The sequence below is a fragment of the Manacus vitellinus genome, unplaced genomic scaffold (genome assembly GCF_001715985.3).
Source record: "Manacus vitellinus isolate BGI_N305 unplaced genomic scaffold, ASM171598v3 scaffold_3_pilon, whole genome shotgun sequence".
Taxonomy (NCBI): Eukaryota; Metazoa; Chordata; class Aves; order Passeriformes; family Pipridae; genus Manacus; species Manacus vitellinus.
Window position 1 is genome coordinate 30,846,415 of NW_021940535.1, and position 21,851 is coordinate 30,868,265.

The 21,851-nt window shown below is 40.6% G+C and overlaps 1 protein-coding gene across 6 annotated transcripts in view; it reads right to left on the reverse strand.

Moving 5' to 3' along the window:
* Positions 1 to 4,862: 4,862 nt before the first annotated feature.
* The window catches only part of DYNC1I1 (dynein cytoplasmic 1 intermediate chain 1), a 178,606-nt gene continuing 161,617 nt past the window's right edge, over positions 4,863 to 21,851 (reverse strand). For all 6 annotated transcript variants that reach the window (XM_029961801.1, XM_029961799.1, XM_029961804.1 and 3 more), the window contains one exon: positions 4,863 to 5,831. In XM_029961801.1, the coding sequence (XP_029817661.1) occupies positions 5,721 to 5,831 (111 nt within the window). In that variant the 3' untranslated portion in view covers positions 4,863 to 5,720. The remainder of the gene's footprint in view (positions 5,832 to 21,851) is intronic.

Sequence of the window (21,851 nt, forward strand, 5' to 3'; positions counted from 1 at the left end):
AATATCATATTGTTGTGCTGTAACTTGTGGAAATCCTGAAATGGAAATCCCTCTGGTTTTTCATTTGTATTTGGGTCATCATAAAAATTATTCTCTTGGATTAACTTGTATTTTGAAGTTACCAGTGAAATTGAGGTCTGCAGTACTCAGGCATGTTAAGACGTGGGGAGCAGATGACATTCATCTGAAGCTGCATCTTGGAGTCTGGCTAAACCAGTGTGCAGAGACTGCACTGGGCTCTGACAGCCACCAGCTGCTTCCTCCCAGCCCTGTGTATCCGAGTCTCCCCAAATGACAGCTCCTTCATTTCAGAAATGGAAGGAAAAAAAGCTGTCCCCTTTTATTACTTCAAAATTAACTGTCAGGATTTTTGGTTAAGGCTTGTCATAAGAATTAAACATTCTCTCTGGGAGCTGCCTGTGCTTGACACCTGAGATTTCAGGCTGCATAAGAGCTGGTTTTACACTTCATCCCTCGCATTTGCTGACATACTTTGTCAAGGGTTTCTGTGGAAAGTCAGGAGCTCAGGGGCGATGTCTGAGCACTGAACTGCACCTTCTTCCCGGTCCAGGAGAGGAAGTGCCTGACCATGTGCATGGGCTTGGCCGGCAGCTGCTCCCTCCTGGCTCAGCCTGGAGAGGGACACCCAGGCTGTACACTCCAGAGCATGTCCCTCTGCTGCCTGACACCAAACCCCAGTGCTGCTGGGGCTTTGCAGCCAGGAACAGAAGAGGAATTAGAGCTGGGTTATTGTCGGGCTTGCACAACTTCTTGGCTTGTGTGGTAAAGACTATTGCTTGTGTTCCACAAAACAAAGCATAACTCAGACCGATTTCCCTGCTTCCTGGTGCCCTCTCGTTCCCGGGCCTGGCAGTATATTTATGACTTGTTCTTTATTCCAGGGATGAAGGAGAAAGCTCTCATCCCAGGGACAAAGGTCAGGCACAGCTCTCCTATGGCAGATCCATCTCAGAAGGCCACAACCTTCATCTTCTCCCTGGCAGGCACATCAGCAGGGCTGACTGACTCTCCCACCCATGGTGGCCCTTCCCTTTCCCATTAACTTTTCTGGAGGATTGTTCTCTCCTTCCGCCCATCTTTTCAGAGCCAGTAGACAGTGGAGGCAGGGGCAGAAGGGTTGAAGAGCCAGTGGCTGCTTGGTTAACAGGCAACCCAGTTCAAAACATTTCAAAGATCTTGGGGAAGATCTGTGCCCGCAGTTGGTTTCCTCTAGACACAAAAGGATGCATTCCTGCTCTGAAAAGTTTACAGGCCAAGAAATTGTCAGATTGCCTTGCAAACAAACAAAAGGCCCTGAGGACAATGTTTGTCCTCTCTGGGTTTCTGAGTGAATTATGCAAATGGATAAAATGTAACCTCACTTGCTTCCTGCAGCCCAGCTAACTCCCTGTGACAGCACTTCTAGAAAAAAAGAAATGGCCAAATACTGGTGATGTTACCCATCAGGGGTGTCTCTGGAGCAGTTACCTCATATTTGTGTTTCTCAGTCCAGTAGAAGCCGAGAGATGCTTTTCTGCCTAGTCACCAGGGAACTGGTTGGGTTTAAGGTGACTTAATAATGACAGTTTGCAGGGACACTTGTGTGAGCAAACATACCACAGGCTTCAAAAATAACTTGAGCAGGTTTTTCTAAACCTCCTAAAAATATAAAACCTGACAAACTGCTCTGCATCTTCTTAGGAGGGGACAGTCTGCGTGATGTGCATACATGTCATGCTGCCTACTGCTGAGCTCCTCAGCTCTCCAATGCACACGTGGCAGAGGGACTATTGGGAATCCTACAGCTTTTTAAACACTGCTGTGAAATTCAGACTTTGTTTTCAGTTTAAATATTTGCCATTTTTGCATAAGCTAGAAGGCGATTTCTAGAGATGGTGATCATTTGTAAGTTATTTAATGGTTGGGAATATAGAAGTCTCAAGACATTTGTATTTTAAGTGTCTCCAGAGAGCTTCAAACACAGCAAATAACACAGAAGCAGCCTGGCATGAAGCAGCTTCTTTAATGCCACCTGCCACTGGATAATTCAGGCTGTGAGCTCGGGCAGCCTCTCCCAGTGCTGAACGTCATTGAGGTGTCTGTTGCCCCTCAGAGACATGACATTTTAAGAAGCATATTTATCATTTTAACTGCTACTTGCACTGTTCCTCATTGCAGCAGGAAGCAGTACCATTGCTTGCAAGATTCATTCCAGCTGCTGTAGTTACAATGCAAAGGGTTGCCTGGCCTCTCTCTGTGCTTACTCACACCCCAGGCTGTGCAGACACTGTGTACCAGGCATGGTGGTGCTACTACAGAAGTAGCTTTGCTCGTGACTTTGAAGGAGAACCAGTTCTGTGAGCTTCTCAAGGACAGGTGGCTACTCTTCAGCACCATTAGGTGCTGAGTCCTTCCTTAGGACTGATGCTGCCCTGATGATAGCAGAGTCTCCTTTGTCACTGGTCAGTGGAGACCATCCCACTCTACATGGGATGCCGTTTTGCTCTGTGAGCTCATCTTCTTTCTATGTTACCATGGGGGCTCTTGAACAGAGTACATGTCATAAAGGTGAAGTACCCTGCTTCCCCTTTTAGCAAATGCCTTCAGCTCCCACCCCCAGGACCACCTGTCATGTTTCGCTATGTCCTTTCGCACCTTCTTTCAGAACAAATCCCAAGTCCTTGGCACCAAAATCAAGGTCTTCCCTTCATCAAGTTCAAGACGTGTCCCTTCCACATCCACCTCGCAGTCCTCTCCTCCATCCTAAACCTCAATTCAGCCTTTTCCTGCCACTTGCCTGCTTCTGTCCTAGTTGGGTTTGCTTTTTCTGACCTCTGTGGTTCAGATGTGCTCTCCAGATCAGTCTGAGCACACAGTTTATGTCTTACCAAAGCTTACTTGCAATGGTCCTAAAACAGAGCCAGGCTGTTTTTGACTCATTCCACACCCGGAGCAGTCATGGCAGCATCCCAGCAGTGCTAGAGCATGGGACATACTCTTCATGTTCTTCCTTCTGTTCTCTGTATGTTTGTAGGCTAAAGAGCCTGGAGAAGATGATATCTCTTTGCTCAAAATAAATGATAATTTTGTATTTATTTCCCTACTGGGCAGATTCTGAGGAACATTTTGTCATACAGGCTCTTTTTGGAAAGCCAGTAAAGTGGAACTATTTGTTTAGCAGCAGGAAAATCAAACAAACAAGAACTGTGGGAGATTCCTGGAAGGGCAGCAACAAGGGCAGGTCAGAAACTCCACCACACAACATCATGAGCAACAGAAGGGGAGTAAATGCCTCTTCTTCTTGGGTGCTCTTCCATCTACTTTTAGCTGTGTGAAATGGCCCTTTCATGTTGTTGCTCTGTATTTACAAACCTGGTCATTTCTGTAGAAATCTGCATCTTTTCCTTGTTCCCTCTGTGTGCTGCTAAACCTCATAACAAAAAAAAAAGGAAAAATTTTAAAAAAGGAGTTGGTTATATTGATTCGCACGCAGCAGCAAATGCTGAAGGTCTTCTGAGGCTGCCCTTAAAACCATTTTAAAAGCTGTTAATGCCATAAAGTAAGGAAGCTTGGACATGAACATGCAGCCCCCCAAACAGTAATATGGAAAAAGAAGCAGCATATCTGCCAGCCATTCCCACTGCACTGGTTACGATGAACAGGAGATGACATTGGTTAAACACCCTTCCTGTTACACCACAGTGTAACAGGAGGGTGTCCCACACTTTGAGGTGTGGATTTACTTAGCAGGTGGAAGGGTAGCAAGCACCCACCTCTGCTTCCCACCTGGCTGTTAGCACTCACCTTTAAGCTACAGAAGTGCTGCAAGTGCTACATTGGTCCTTCAGGACAGCTCCCAAAGCACCCAGGGGAGCAGCAGGAACACAGAGCTTTTTAATACATGGCTACAACCTCAGGGAGCTACAGAACCAGTGGCTGATGTATCTCTGCTGTGTGTAGTCGGTCATCACACTCCTCTCAGCCCAATGGCAGAACACTTCCATGGGCACTGGCAGATAGTTGCACTTTGCACCGTGAAGAAGAAAGTAGCACTTTCTTCATGCACTCTCACTGGGAGTTATTTCTAACCACCAAGAGGATAAGGGAAATGTAGCTTTTCCAAAGGATTCATTTTCTTAACCTAGTCTTAGACTATAGCCTCAAAGATGATTAGATGATATATTCCTCAACATGATTATGCAAAGACAAGACATGGCTCCCTACAAGCAACATACAAGATCTTTCTTGTCTGACTCGCAGCATTTCTTGCTGTAATGGCTCACCCCATGGCTCTGAGTGTGAACCACTGCTAAATGCAGGCATCAGAGCTGTGCTCTGGCCCAGCAGTTTTGTGACATGAATGTATCGAGCAGCCTCAGCACCAAGTCTCGTCCCTCTGGACCACAGCACTCAATGAAATCAGTCTGCACTCTGTTTCTTTTCTCAGGCCACAAGAGATTATCATAAAGGAGCCTATTCCCTTGTCCCCTGTTCCAACCTGTCTCTCAAGACAGTCTGAGGAGGCCTTGTCTTTCCTATTCCTTTTCTCTTAGCCCATATGGCAGCACAGTGCTTCTCTGTGTGTGCACATGTGTGCAAGTGAGCATGCTAAAGACGGAGGAAAAATAAAAATTAGCCTAGAAGCTGACACTCCTTAGTGCCTGCTCATGTAAAATCTGTAACAGGATCTGATGTGCTCAAGTCCATTACTGGCCAGTCCCATACCAAAGGTATCTATTTACGTGGCAGCTGCAGGAGCATTCTGTGAGTCAGGGCAGTCATATTTTCCCAGTGCTTCACCAGTGACTGGTAATGAACACGCTGAGCACTGCTGGCAAGGAAAGATTAACCACACTGCAACAGAACAGGCCTGATACATTTTATTGGCAAATACTAGTGTCATACTCAGGAACCACAACCCTTAGTCAGACTGTTAGTGTTAACTTGCATGACAAGTATCAGTGACCAACTGTATTTGAAATATAGTTAAAGTGCCTAGAAATAATAGGCATCTTAAAAAAAAAAGGAAAGGAAACTCATTCCATCCACTCAAGCCAACCTTTATAGATCTTATATCTTAAGCACAACTGATGTACTGTAATTGTTACGTGGACTTTAATGTAACCTCTACAGCAGCACACAGACAATGCAGTTCTCTCATTATGCACATGCTTTAGGATCGTTTATTTTAATGCTTTCAAATAAATATGTTCCATGCAGCACACCGCAATAAATAAGGAGCAGCAACTTTCGTATAGTACATCCATTCATAATGTAAGTCACCATGTGAAACACCACATCTAAAGTCTTTGGCCCAGTCCCATACAGTGAAGCACACCACATCTGCACATAATCATATCTGGCTTCATATGGATTTAATAGGACTATGCCAGAAGGGCAATGTGAGCACAAGTTTAACCAGGGGTTCCTAGCTATTAAATACAGCTACTAAGTAGTTAAAAGGCAACAACTAAACCCATAAAGGGTTGATTTGTCTTTTCTTTCTTACTTTTCAGACAGAAATATAAAGTATGAAAATGCTCTGGATATTTTCAGCCTTGTGTAAAGCAGTGTGATTAATATAGAATGCTTTGAGCAATACTGGCATGTACACTGGCATCAAAAGCCACAGCAAGACAGACTCTGACACTGAACACCGGCGTACTCAGCGGGTGAAAGCTGCTGTTCTGGCGGTGGCAGGCGCTGCAGCTCCTCTTCCTCTAGGCCGACAGCTCCACTGCCCCTTCCTCTTCACTGTCTGCTCGGTTGGCACGGATTTCCACCAAGGTCCGAGCAAAGCGGGTCCACTCGTCGTTGTGTGGAACAGCCAGCTGTGGGAGAAACCAACAGGGAATTAAGAGACTGGAGAGGGAACTGGTTCTCTCTCTGGCCCAAAATTGAGACACCTCCTTTGAGGAGAGCTCCTACCGCAATGAGGGTGGCTGTGCATGGTGAAGGACCAAGGCATAGGCCTCACCAACCTGCCGTGGGCTGATTATCCATGAAGCATGGCCAAGTTCACAGGGCACACCTGGCAGTTTCCTATTCAGTACCAGCTAGAAGGAGCTTTTAGTCAGTGGCAGAGAAAAAAAGCTTTATCTGCCTGATTTTAAGGAAAACTTTCTTGCTGGAGTGTTGCTGCAAAACCTACCCCTTGGTTAAAATATTTCAAATTTTCCAAACTAGAGCAAGGCCTTGATCTCTACAAGTATACACATGCATGTTTCACTTTACAGATGAGCTGGCCATTGGCATTCAGCGGGGTTGTGCCCAAGTGTAATTGTTTGCAGGACTGAGGTCAGTGTGCACAAGGTAACAGAGCTTTTACAACACTGTACTGAAACTATTTTCCTGAAGTTCATTAAAGCTTTTATAGTAGTAAAATAAATATATTGTGTTATTTTAGTTACCCTCCTCTATGTTAAAGAATTCAGAGTTACATTAAGTTTATTATAATGGAAATGTTATACCAAGTGGATACTGCATTACTGTCTGATTTTTTTATAACATCATGCTAGATCCATTTCTATTTAATACCATTGATGTTTCTAATGAAGAGCTCTTGAACATTAAGCTTCAAGAGGGACGTGTAATCTAAATAGCTGAGCTTCCAGACAAAACGCTTTAGTGCTATGGCAAAATAATACTGCAGTCACTTCCAGCTGGATTCAATACTGAATTTCTGGAAGATAATGCAAGCTGGGATTGAGATAATTAAAAAGGAAAAACAACAACAAAAACCAACAACAACAACAAAAAAACCAAAACCAAAACAAAACAAAAAACCAAAACAAAATACCAAAACAAAACAAGCAGTTTTCTCAAACTTTGTTTTCATTAACTCAAATTCCAGAAAACAGCAACAAACATCCAGATGAACCATACACATTTTTACTGCCCTCTTGAAGCCCTTCAGTCATGTCCCGAATGTAATATGAAAGAATAACTGTTTCAAGACATTACGCAGTGCTTGGTACTGAAGAACGTAACTGGTTGGAAACAACAGGGTTTACATAAACTGCTGTCCACCTTAGCAAATGGATACCTTTAGACTGAAGAATGAGTATGACTGTAGCTAATCCAGTTTGTACTACCCAATATTCTATCTGAACTGACTTAAATCTTTACAAAGACCAAACACTACCAAAAGTACCATGCTAACTACATCTAATTGGCACTAGTAGATCATAGGTGCACACGAGGCTTTAGGGTACATGGTACTGGAATACAGTCAAATTATTTTCCTCTCCTTACATCTCAACTGGATGCACAGAACTGGAGACTAAGAAAAGGATCTGTTACATGACCAGCTGGGGAAAAAGCTTGTATATTTTCCCAAGATTATGCATGTGAAAACTCCACATACACTGCTGCAGTGCAGTGTTAATCTGATGGACAGGAATGCAATATTGGATCCAAACAGATCTCATGGGTGATTATCAGTTTTTCAACTATTTTGTATCTAGCTTTGGCTCTACATGCAGTATTTTGGGAGAAAACACAGCATGTGTATTAAAGCTTCCCATGTATTGGGTATATTTGAGTGACTGAGTGACAGTGATCAGCGACATTATGAAGGGCTGGTGTGCAAGAGTTTGGTTTTTTGCCTGTTGAAACACCGAATATAGTACAGTTCAGCATTTGTCGAGGCTATGGATTGAGAAATACAATCCGTGAGAAAGCCTTAATAGGTGTCACTGCAGTCTCTGGGTTTTCCCTTCTTTGTTCCTGAGAGAAGTAAAGGAGAAAAATGCCAAAAGTGGATGACAGAGACCAGAGTTGCAGGAGTAAATCATTCGAGACAGCTGTCTCTCATGCTCACACACAGAGATGTGGATCTGGTATGGCCTACACCTGAAAGACTGCTCTGTTCTTTCAAAAACCTTCAGCAGAGGAAAATGTAACACTTGAGTGGAGGTCAGTGAACCAGCACACAAGTACCCATAGCACACATTTAGTCACAGCCACAGACCTATACCACCTTCTGTATAGTATTAAGGGACAGTGCAAAGATCCTTCTATCAGAGATACAACCAAAACCAGCTGTATAGCCATCTCCTTTTTACTGCTGCTCGTGTCCTAAAAGATTTTATTTCTTGTGATTGTGTACAACACTACCATTTGTCAAACTCTTGAATGGAAACATGAAATGAGTCTCACTTATTTCAAGTAGAAAAATCTTTAAAGTAGAAAAATATCCTAGGCAAAGGACTTACTGAATTTAATAAAGCCTCATTTCTCCTTGTCTTTTAAAATCCTAAACAGTATTAAATTCTATTAAATGGCTGAAGAAGATGATATGTCATTCTAAAGAAAAAAATAAATATATTTATGACATTGAGATAATTTAATTGCCTTTACTCTACAGCATGACCACAGACAAATAAAATCGAAGTCCAGGCTATTGAAACAACTTGGTATCTCAAACTTGAAGAATCTCCCCAGGAATGTATGTATTACATGTGTTACTCTTAGCTGACAGTCTTAGCAAGGTCTGGGCCATTTCTAATGGCTCAGTTCACAATGCAATCAACGACCAAAGTGAATACCTCTAGCACAGAAGTAAAAACATTCAGTGTCCACACACAGTAACTTCTTACAACTTAATCTTATTTTACCTTATTTAATCTTATGCACTGCATCATGCTTTCAATAAGGGGCCAATCCTGCTAATAGATTGTTAGTAGAATAAACCTCTCTAATATAAATTCCTCAGCGATGTGGAGGGAAACCTTGGCAATAATGAAGTCAAAGGAAAAATTATCCTTTATTTTCCATGCCCCCTTCTTTCTGCAGAGGCCCCACTACTGAACCACAACACTTAAATAGCAGAAGACCACAAATAAAAAGTATCCACAAACTCCAATTCAAATTCTTCTCTGTATTAATGCTCCCCTTCTAGTAATTTTCCATTCAGATTCCTTCATCTGGGGACACTGACACCCACAAGTGCTGGAGGCCCGGGTCTATCTGTGGAATCTCCCTCTCAGCTTCTCTGCACATGTTTTTTTGGTGGAAGAAACAAGGAAATACTTCATAGAGGAAGGCCAGAGGTTTAGAGCTATCTGGGTGTTCCTCACTCGTGTGGCCATTTTTCTGTCCACTTCCAGTTACTACAAAGCAGCATGTGTTGAGTTCCAGCAGTCGTGACATTGATACAGGGTAGAAATGTTCACCAAAGCAGAATAATTTAATATAATAACTTACATTAACATTTGGGTCAGAGGTTTATTTGAATGAATTGATGCTAAGGTATGGAGCAGAACAACAAGAATATAAATGCTATTAAGTGTTTTCCTTTGATCCCTTTGCAATGGAAGGTAAGTGCTACCCCCACCTAATTAATTGACTAAATTACTCACACTGCTTTAACTTAAGCACCATGGTACATTTAGGTTGCATCAGACAGTAATTCTAATGAAGAAAACCAGTATTATCAAAAAGGAACGACTACCAGGATCTTCCTGTCTTTGCCTTGCCAATGTGTCACAATTCCTCATGATTTACACAGTGCACAGCGAAACTGTATCCCACAGTGCCACCACAGAGCCCTTGAACCTTCTGAAGCTTCTCTGTTCTTGAGGGATCATTCTAGCCTAGTGCTTTATTTACCTGCTACCTTTCCTGCCCTAAAGCACCAACACGTGCCCTGCTCCACACTACTGCTGACCAAGGAGATGGTCAGTAGTAGTGATGGATGACCTGGAGCCCCGAGGCTCGCCAGGCCACCTGGCCGCAGGTAGCAGTGTGAATGTGAACTTCACCAAAACCGGCCTCCTCCATCTTCTCACCGAGGTGTGCAAACCTTCCAATCCATACACCAGAGATTTTACAAACACAAGCTATGTTTCCTGTGTTTTCCCAGAAACTGTGCTATTAGCAGCTTCACTGAACTACACCAGAACTCAGGAAAAGGAGATGCTCTGACCAGACAAATCTCGATGCTGGTCGCTGTGTCAGCTAGTCCTGGGCTCCCTATGCAAGCATAAAAGGAACAAAATAACAGTGCCTGAGGACACAAATCAGCATCAATTTCTTTTTCAGATCATTTACCACCTTCTAGTACATTTGCTCTTTTAAGTTATGTATATTTTAAAAAAAAAAAGAAAAAAAAAGAAAGAAAAATGAATTATTTTGAGACAAAAACCCAAGGCTTTGAATGTGCCTTTTAAAGGAATCTATCCAGATGGTTGAAACAAAATATTACAACATATTTCAAGATTTTTGTATATTCCCCTCCTATCCATCTTTTTTATGGCTGAGAGTGTGTTTCAGCTGAATTTGTCCAAATCTTTGTATAGCATCAGTTTCCCTGAAAAACCACTTTCCAACAAATGAATTATTCATTGAGGATATTTCACTTTATTCCTGGCTCCTTGCCTTCCCTGGAGCCTGTAAATCTTTGGGATGGGTGTGGACAAACTCTTCCTGCCTTCATCCATCCATGCTCTTGTCCATCACAGCTCTCCTCTGAGGGCTGAGGACTCTCCTGAGAAGAACTAAAAAATGCAATTTCAGCAGCAGCAGCCTCCACTTTGGAGAACCTACTGTCCCATAGGCTCAAAGGGAGCACAGTCATCCATGTTGAACCTGTTACATTCCTTTTAATGACTGTACCTCATGGACTAATTTACTTGTCACTGAGACACTGGGTCATAACCTGCAGCGCTGATCACTGGTGAAATAATTGTGCAATCCCAATCACCAGCTTAATAGTCACTTTTTTTTTTGTCTTCACCTAGAGTTCAGAAGCCTCAAAGCAAAAATAGCCATGGGAAGAACCTCCCCAGCATTGTCACTGACGGAGGGGTTGTTCCAAAGTGGCGAATTTTTCCAACCAGAATGGCCTGTAATCACTTCTAACACACACATCCCATGGACACAGGTGTAAATGGAGAATCTGAAAATGAACTGTTACACCACGACTCGGAATGATCTGCCAAAGTATGTGGTCTGCAGTGGCCTGCACAACCCGACTGCTGCACACTGTTTTCAATTAGAAGTTTGCAGACAAGCCTGCATGGTGGTCCAAGATACACTCTAAGGGTGACAGTGGTCCCCAATTCAAAAATCTGCGACCCATTCAAACACACATCATGGAAATACAATGCTTTCTTATTTTTGTGTTAAGAAAAAACTCATTCAGATCTAAACTGATGAGTTTCTATAGCTAATCACCGTGCTCCCAGAGATCAGAAACTTTCCCATTAACACGCATCTTTCATCAGTTGCATTTGGGCTTGTTGCTGTTTGGAGTAAAAGGCTGACCTTATTTTAGACAATTCTGTTTACCTGTCTCCACTTCCACACAGCCATATTTACCAGAAAATTCAGCAGGGAAAGTAAAAACTGATAAAAATATAAATAAATACTAAATAAAACTCCATGAAAACTAATGTTCTAAACTATTCTGTTGGTATTATAACTTTTTAGAAGGGCAAGTTAAACTCCCTTTGAAGAGAGAGCTAATTAAAGCTTAGTAAATATTCAGATTAATCTGAATTTGTGGACAACACCAAGTCTGGTAAACTAATGACTAAAATCTCAGACTTCACACTAAGTTATTTTTGTATGTGGTTTATCACCATTTTAATATTCTTTCAATTTAATAGCATCATCAAATAAACATAGCTTCAGGCAAATGTAATTTTAGCTATATATTCTCTGAGCAAAATTTTTGTCACCCTATATTGTCCATGTCACCCTCTAAAATTAAATGCTGTACTGAAAAGAAATCTGCTGCAAATACTTTGAGCAATAGATTAACATCTGAATGCAGTTATGACATTGTAGGTAAAAATGTTTTTCATGATGACAAAATACAACTACTTGAACTTGACGATTTCTAAAAGTAGAACAGGCAATTGGTCTCGTTTTCTGGGTAAAAGACAGCACTTGCAGAATGAGGATTGTAATACAAACAATAACAAACAATTACAGTTCCACTTTAAGAACTGATCCTATCTTCTGGAGTTCAACAGATGCTTTATCACTATTGTTGAGTTGAAAACAGATATGCAAATGTAAATACCTTGATACACACATAGAGCAGGCAGGCATGCACCTATTCTGGCCCTGCTCTTGCCCCTCAGAATCAATTACAGATTGCCTTTGATATTTTTCTAAACCTATATGGATAATTTTTGTCCTGAAAAAGTCTATATTTTTCCAGGCAACACCCTGTGCCACACACATGGATGGAAACAAAGTGGGAGGTAATATGCAGGGAAATGGCCACCGAAGTAACCAAGAGCACCCTTTTCACATAACTACAGTACCACTGTATTTAACTCTTGGGAGAGCTGAACATCACTGTTAACAATGGATGAAACCACTGGCAGGAACTCAAACCCCACATACTGCATGCAGATGATTTTAATAAGATACAGTGTTTAGACCACAAAGGATACACTCCAGAGTAGCTCTATATATATTTGTTTACTTAATTGAAGGGGTGGAATACCATAGGCAGCCTAAATACTGCATTTATTTTATGCACAGCAGTCAGTCTAGTGTCACAGACACAGTATACACTACCCTTCTATGAAGTTAATTACTTAGCCCTCATCTAGATTAATGTCTGTTGTGATTTATTTCTTTGCAATTCACCAGCAGAGTCTGATTTAACTAGTGCTGCCTTAGTAAAAAGAAGACAAAATATTAGCTTCTATCAAAAAAAAACAACAATCTCAAACAAAAACTGAATCAGCTTTCAGCAGACTTTGACTTTTTTCTTCTAAGAACAGTAGCTGCTGAATTGTTACACAGTTAATGGCAAATTATGTTTTGAATACCAAGCTAACAATGGTGTTATTTTAATAATTTATATGTAATGTGCAAAGATACACTGTATAAAGGGCCTACATAGGAACTGAAGCATTTGAATGCCCATTAATTCTTTTGAAAACTTAGTACTCTTTGTCTGCATCAGTCATCTTGATGCCAGTCTAACATGAGAAGAGAGTAAAATATAGCCCTTAAATTATACATACATGACACATAAATGCATGTTAACAGAACATTAAGACTGCAGACTGTAACACTTCAAAGATAGGAAATGTCAGAATTAAAGCTAACTCCCTCAGTTCGAGCATGTTACTCATTTTGCCTTATGACACTGTCTTTAATCTTAAAAAAAAAAAGTAAGAAACAACAAAACCTGTGCTAGAAGCAAACACCAATTATGAAAAACTCCACCCTGAAGGATTACAACTTGATAGGGTATATGGAAAAGAAAACAAGGAAGTGAAAAGTATCTTTAATTGTAGACAATGCTACAGTTCCACCTCTAATACCAGAGTTGGCTCATGCTGATGTCCAAGCTATCAAACAGATTATGCCTTCCTCAACTTATGTATCACAATGCTGCACTTGATATAGACTACAGAGGATAAAATATTGAGTAATCACCAGTCACCAGAAAGAGGTGACTGAAAATTGAAATTTAAATAATTTTATTTCCTTAAATCATCTCTTATTTTTAAAAATGTAACACTGACTATAAGCTTATAGCTTGTTCTTAAGCACTGAAGTGCTTTCACTTAGTCATGTTGGGAGGAGCCTCTCCTATGTGTCTCCTCAAGTGATACTTTCAGTGGCGGAGACTATTGGCCTGTAAGTCCTTGGAAAGAGAAGAGATTTAATATAATTAATCAGCCACAGGAGCAGAAAGAGCATCTGCCACGCTTCAGGAAAGCCAACAGTTTTGATTCAACAGAGCTGATGCCCTGAAAAACAAAGTTCTTGTAGTTCCTACCATTCCACTTCTTCTGTAACAGCATCAATTTACAGGTGGATTGAGAAAAACATTCAGTCATGCTGCCTGCCATTCATCTCCCATGGGGATCTCAGTCCTGCTCCGATTGTCATTTCTCAAAGCCATTGAAAACTCCACGAATTTTTTATGACTGTCAGGACATTTAACATTTAGAGCTAAGGGATCAGAATTCCTCCTCTACCAAATTATGTTATCAGTTGTCATCACGGCACAAGAAAGCCTAAAAATACTAAATGAATCAAAACTAGAAGGAGCCCATAACCTATTGTTCTTTCCAATATCTACATTTTTTTTACTGACAACTACATTGACTGGAAGAACGAGCCCATGAGTTTCACTGGAAATACCACCAGAGCTTCAGTCCATGGGGTAGCTGCACTGGCAGAGGTGCCTCCCTGGAAGTTCAGCTGAGTGAAGGACTATTGCCTCAGGGAAGGGAATAAATCATCTTCAGCTCAGCTTGCTTTCTATCTAAACCAAGTTGGCCGTGTCCACGTCACGATTCATGCCCAGAAATTCGGCAGAGTAGGAACTGTAAAGGACTTTTGCCAGAGCTTTCTGACTCTCAGTTGGCATATGGACTCTCACCATAAGTAGCTTATGAACTGCTCAAAGATTTTAAGTTTGCAGGAGAGTTGCTGTTTTCTCTGAGATTTTGAATACATCCCATTATCTACAAAAGCTCATCCATGAAATAGCAGGGGGTTTTGTTATGTTCTTTTTCCTTTTTTTTTTCTTCATTTCAGATATAGATTCTTCCATCACTCTAGGCACTGGAGTATACATTTCACATTTAAATGAATATAGAATTTTAGCTGCAAAATAGGATGCATTAAGGCCCAGAGTTATCCTCAGCTGGTATTTAGGTTTTACTGTTACTTTCCAAGTCACAAATTAAGTATTTTTTCATGTTCAAAATACAGACCATTTTGCAAACCATAAAGATTGAAAACATAGTTAAGGATTCTCAAAATGAAAACTGCTACTGGATGTGACAGGTTGAAACCACAAAAGCACCATGAAGAAAATTAATTATACAAAGCAGCTCTTGTTCCTGAAGTGTTTTAACACCACAGTGATAACTCACGAATTCTAATGAAATTTGCAAATTGCTGCACACAAACTGAGCTTAAACTAAATTTTGTATTTTTCAGAGAAAATGTTACCCAACAGAATAACTAGATATTTAAAATACATACTCTGTGACACTATTAACATGCATTGACTATAGCTGTATCCCCCCACAGTGTTCCAGGATACAGGGTCAGGACAGGGCAGACCAGCACTCGCTCAGGTTTTACTGCCTCAGCTACAACTACCACAGAAAGCCTGGACACAGATTATCTTTTCCACTAAGCCTCTTGACAAGTTTTCAGGAGAAGCAGTAACTGAGGAGATAGCACTGAAGCCACCAGTAGTGCCGATGTGGACAGATTGGTATGTCCAATCTGGGCCTCCTTTTACCCCTTCTCTCTTGCCATTGCTTCCCAGTTCAACAGGAAAATACCATACAGCTCTCTCTTCTCCCCCTTCTGCAGGCTTTACTGTGCAGAAAGGGAATGATCTCTTACAGCTTCTCTTCTGCCACTCTCATCACTTTGTTATCTGAGTGCCTTCTAATAGTGCATTAAGCTACATGATTAACTCCTGTCACATGTGGCTTGTTCTCTCTGATCCTCTCTGCAGGGGGAGGATCTGTGCCTTTGCAAAGGAAAAGGAAACATAAGTCAGCTTTAAAATAGTGTGCAAATTAATAAAAAGGACTAGGGCCAGATTTTTGTTGGTCGGTTGACTGGGTTTCTTAAGTCTTTTATTTCACATGATGAGGAGTTGAAGAATCATTTTAAAAGACATTTGTATCATATTGGAAACTCATGTCTTTTTACCCCGTGAAATTCTCCAGGGAACAAGTAAGCTGTCTCTGGAGAATTACTGAAATATTTCATCATAAGCAACTGGAAGGTAAGAATAAAGAATCAATTGAATTTTTAGTATAACTCTTTAAATCCCCCACCTTTTTCTGTCTGTTTTCACTAATGTCCATTTACTTTCACTGTCTAGTCAATGAATGAGAAAAAGGATATTTTCATTAAAAATCTGGTACTTCCTCCTTTAATTTTATTAAGTAATATTCAGATAGTAGAATCAAAGTGGAATTTCGTGTTCACTTTTCTAGAGAGAGAAACAGAAGGAACTGTGTTGTTAACAAGAGCAAGCATACATCAGGGCATAGGCAGGAGAGTGACCCTGTACAGCAGGTGTGACCCACTGCAGTATCACACACAAGCACATCACGAAATCCTGTTGACAGGCTCTGCTTTGAGAGGTCCTACTGCCTCTACCTGCTCTGAAACTTCAGCCTTCTGATAGTTAAAAATATTATTCTAATTTTTGACTTGAATACATGGCCAGCTTGCAGCCACATGCACTGTTGGCAGCATGTCCTCAGCTTCACTATTTCTCCCTCTCTGGCCCCAAGCACTCCTAGGATATGAAAGGATATGGAACATCTATATTGCCACCAGGTTCAGAGTTCCCTAGCTTAGTCACACCAAGTTCTTCTGCCTCTTCTTACAGGCTACTCTTCTCTCCCAGTACCTCGGATCCACACCTCTCCCTGATATATTTCAAGTGTTCTTTTTTTTAAAAATACACATTTTTAAACAAAAGAGTAAATGATTTTGCATCATCTTTTAAATAATATCTGTTTTATGAAGCTGCTTTGTAAGTCTGAAGGCCACGATGACGGAGACTGAGAAGGGCAGAGAGCCACTGACTCCACATGATGTGCAAGAGGTGGCAGGGAAAGGGAAGCAAAAGGCCCTAGGCTGGCACTGGAGATAAAGAGCTCCAATCTTCAGCATCCAGCCTTAGGTAACTCAGATTAATTAGGCCATGGCTCGGTTTTCCCTTCCCTAATAAAGATTGTTATTAAGAACACAAGCCTCCATTACAGCTTCTTTAAGTATCAAAACACACTGAAAGAACAAGGTAACTCATATCCTTTTCCATTTCTTATCAGACTAGTATGACCTCATTGACAAGCACTCCACCACCAATATGCATGTATAGGGATATCACAAGTATAAATCTATACATTTTTATGTATGGATATAGCCAAGTTCCATTTTAAACTGTAAAAGTATATAAATGCTTGGTTTTAACTTACCAACATAACATTGTTTTTCTACAACAGAATAAACCAGTGCTTACAAAAAGACCTCAAAGCGTTCACAGTAACCTAAAGTAATGAATATTGTAATGAGAAACACAAGTATTTAGGGTGATAATGACTGGACTTTGCTCTACTTAGATCGGCTCACCCCCTATGGAGGCTACCAAAGCTTAAAGATTTTATCACCCTAGTAATCAGCAACGGGTAATGGCCTTCATAAAACACAGTAATTAAATTGACTGATTTCAAACTAGTGCATTTTTTTCATTAGGGAGTTCTTTTTTAACCTACTTCAAAAATCCCTTTGTGAATACTGACTATATCAGTCAAAATTCAAATGATGAGGGATGAGGAGCTTGTTCTTCTCAATAGTTCAGATATTATTCAAGTAAAAAGCTGAAGTTCCTAGTACTTTTTTTTTGGTCATCTCTAAATGCTTCCTGTTTTAAAAGTCTTTCAAGACTGAATATTATAAAAGTGGGGGTAGAAGGGAAGCAAATCAAAACCTTAGCTCTTTACATTTTCCAAAAACTTGTAAGAGATTCTGCCATGTTAAAATATGCTTTTAAAATTCTCTGAGGCCAGCGTTCCAACCTCCCTAGCAAAATATCAATGGTGAAATTCATGCAGTGCCACACAATCCATTTAATTATCCTTTATGCCTGGATTGTGCATATTGTTGTAACTACCATGTCTTACTTAATCTTTGAACACTTTTGAATAAAACTTGGTTGTAAGCACAACCCTTTATTATTGCTCAAATTTGCCTTCACGATACGTGCGTGAGCCATTTATCTGTGTTCCAAGAATACCTGCAACTCAACAGAGATTTTAAAATAAAACATTTTATGGTAAGTCTCAACTTCACTTTTGTGGCAAAAACATTTCCCAACTCAATATATGCTCTACAGAAGCTTTATGATGGCAAAAGCAAACCTACTGGAAAATCTACCTGGATGACTACGACACAAAACCTAGCTTCATATTTCTCTCTCTGGGCATACAGCAGTTTTTAACTGCATGAAAGAGATGCTGAATATGTTTTCCATATGACATCTATAGTGAAACACAGGGATCACAGGACAGGAGTACAAAGTACAAATCCTTCCCACTCTAGACAGAAAAACAAGTGACTCAATAGCCACGCTGAAATGTGAGAGTTGATCACAAATATACACTTATTTCTGTCTAGAACCCAAAAAATCTCAGGGCAGCTGTTAAAGGCTGCTGAAATCAAAGGAAATTATTTTATAGGCACCAGCGGGATATTCCTTACTATACCACTTCATCCACATACTTCAGGCAGTTTTCAGCTCCTCCCTCACTGGTCATATACTCGAAAATGAGATACAGGATTAACACCTATCAAGGAGCAAATAGGGAAGTACACAAACAACCTAACATAGCAGCACTAAAAGGGCTTAAGTCGATAGTAGCTCTGAAACCTACCAAAATCACATAACCACCCGTATGATTCAGATTTCACTGTAAGGAAATGATGACAGAGGGAATAAGTGAACCAAGAATCCTAGGTAACTGCTTTCTTTGGCAGAGCCAGCCTTCCTGGAGAGTCTAGAAAAGGACGTTTTCTTACTTTCCTCACTTTTCTCCAGTTCCACCTGTCACAATAGCTACCTTTGAAAAGGATGACTAGAACCAATGGTCTGAAAGGCTGCCAAACAGATGCAACAGGTTGTCCTGTAACTAGTTTAACAAAATAATGTACTGCATTAAGCTACTCATGATTACAGTTTCAAACTCTGCAGTCCTGTGCTACAAACTTACTTTGTATTTCATTACAATCAAATAATAAGTTGTTGATTTACAGTTTCTATCTATATACTCACAGTGCAAGCAGAATGTGACCTGGAAGAGATAAATGGGAAAAAAAAAGAAAAATAATTGAAGGCAGATGAGAAGCTGCTTCTTTCACAACCAAAGGTGCAAAGAGCATTCTCAATAAGCCAGGTAAGCAACAAACATGGTTGTTAGAGAATATTTATGACAGCATCCACTGTGTAACATCACTGAAGCGTGCACAATGGGAGCAAGCTTTCTAGAAAATATATCTACAAAACAGACATGCAGTTAGGTCTAACTATCAATCATCTGGACATGTGAATAAATCTAAAGTCAGTGGTCCATGTTCTGTTAAAATCAACTTCTACCATACAGAAATCTTGCTGCCCAGTAAATAAGTAAATAAGCTTCTGCTGCCCACAGAAGTTAAAATATATTATACAAACTATCAGAATAATAATATCACAGCTACTAGGCCAGCAAAAGTTTTAATATTTAGATCTTACCGAGAGTAAAGTGTACTTACAATGACTGGTTATATATTCTGTTTAAGTTATATAGGTTTAAGATCCTATCACATTGAAACAATCAGATTTTTTTGTGTTTTGGTTTTTATTTCATTTTATAATTTACATTCTTTAAGTCAGTGCTTACTGATCCACGAGAGCACATCTATATGGACTATTTAAGTCTCCTCTCCCCTGGAAGTGTGTGTGTAACTCCCATTAATGCTAATGGGCATAAAGCACACACATAGAGGAGAAAATAGACCCCTCACTGTGAAAATAAATGTGTTCAGTTATTTTCAGATGCGATGCTGAAATCAAACAACTAAAACTACATACTCTAAGGAGATAACATTGTACAGCCTAACTGAAAATGTCACCACTATTTTAAACTCCCTGGTCATGGACCCTGACATGTTCTTTATGTTTCTGACATTTCCTGTGTCATAAAAACCATGACTGGATAACATATCAACAAGGGCCAAACCCTAAATTCTTACACAAGCAAAAGCATCCCAGATCTCACACTCCTTGCCTTCACAAAGGACGCAAGGTTAGCCCTCATGTCCTATGTTTTTCACTTCGGTCATATGTTTTCTCTTTACACCGTATGGGTTAATAGCAGCAGTAAACTTTACTGCTCTCTAGGATAGTTCCTTAAAACCATGATGAATCTACCAAAGTAAAAATTCCTACCAGTTATTTCTTTTCCTTAATGATTTGATAACCTGATGTTTTCTGTTTTAATCAAAATTAATGGAGTCAATGCTGTCTGTTTAAACAGGTAAGAAAAATTGTTTATCTGGTGATGTGAAATTCAAAGACACTGTGCTTTATTAAAATACAAATATAATCACTTTTTTTCTAATGGAAGCAATGTTTTATGCATTTACAGCTAATCTAACATGGTATTTGGAACAGTCACAAGAAAAGAAAGGTTTTAAAAAGGGTGCAGTATAAGTGGAGCATGAATGGTTTTGGTAGTGTATTTAGGGTCTTTGTAAAGTGGCCTGCTGACTTTCTAATGCAAGTAATCACACCCATCTTCCCAAATCAGAGAGATGCACCTTCAAACAAGTGGATGCTACTGAGTTATCAGTCAGGCAGGGATGAGTTCTTCCAGTGATGAGGCCTTTTCAGAAGCTGATGTTGTAGGAGATGGGAAGAGCGATTGCTGAAAGGTCAACTGTCACAGCTTAGTGTCAGGATTTGCAACACTTCTGGGTCAAATACGAAAGTTAGGTCCTGCCAAGTGCTGTACAGTCCAGCTCCCAGCCCCTCGACTCCAGCCACATGCTCACTCATCTATTCCTACACTGAGTCAGTTCATGAAGAAAAATAGTCCAAAGAAAACAAACCAAACAAATAAATACTTCTCTACTGATCTGCCTCCCACCACACAACAGGAGTGCTAACAAGCACTGCTACCTACACAAAAACTGGGCAGTGAGGAATATGGGTAGAGGTGGCTGGGAGGGGAAGGGCTGCCCCTTTTAAACTGTCAGACCAACCCCGCCACATCCCAAAATCAAACCCATACAAAAAGGACAGTCAAAGGAGGATGCCAGCTGAGACAAGGAACTGGCTGGTGACTGCACACTGAAGTAAAGCAGAGCCTTAGAGGCTGCCATTTTTCTGCCAGACACTTCCAAAAGTGCATATGCACGCTATGAGTCCCCCATGTGTCATGGCTGAGGACAGCTAAGCATGGATTCACTCATCAAAGAGCTCTTTATGGACTGGCATACAGGGTTAATGACCAAAGAGGTTGTTATTCACTGTATATGCCCCCTCAGTTCCAGACTCTTGAGCTGCAAAGCATTTCTGCATCTCACTTGAGGCTTTATAGTGAGAAAAGCTGGGCTGGAGAATATATGAACACCCTTCTTTTCCAAATCAGAAAAAGGCACTACAATACAGCAGCCCCAGTAGCATCTGAAGTTGCTGCAGTCCAGATCACCTCTTCTGAATTTGATACAGGAATTACGGCAGAGACTGATACTGCCAGAATGAACAAGGCAACAAATTAATGAGTTCCTTCATTCCTTACAGGAGAGGAGGAGGGTTTACAATGGTCTGTCAGCAGCCATGTGAATGGACATCCATTGGTTTACATAACTGCATACAGAGCTGAGCTGGAGATACTGAGGCTCTGCACGGGCAGGACATGCAACATCTGTGAAGCAAAGCCCTTTATGTACCACTGAACTGGACTCACACAAATCAATACTGTTGAATGACTCTCTTTTCTTCTTCAAGTAATAGAAGCCTGTCTTTTTTTATCCGGGTGTATCGCTGTGACTCATTTTGCAAGCTGACGTCTGATTACATAGAGGAAAGGCCAAAACCTTAAAATATTACTACTTCTGTATAGAACACTAAATCTATTTTCTCCTGAGTGAGTTTGCAGGAGTAAACAATCCTATGAATGATTTGGTGTATGATATGAAAAAGAGACATTTCTACAGCCCATCTCCCAGAAAAGATCGCTCTGTGCTGTCATCAAAGACATTTCCATAGCCTGTCGTATCACTTGAAAGACAGAAAAAACACCTTTTCAGAACAATCATGTAAAAATGAAAAATAAATAAAA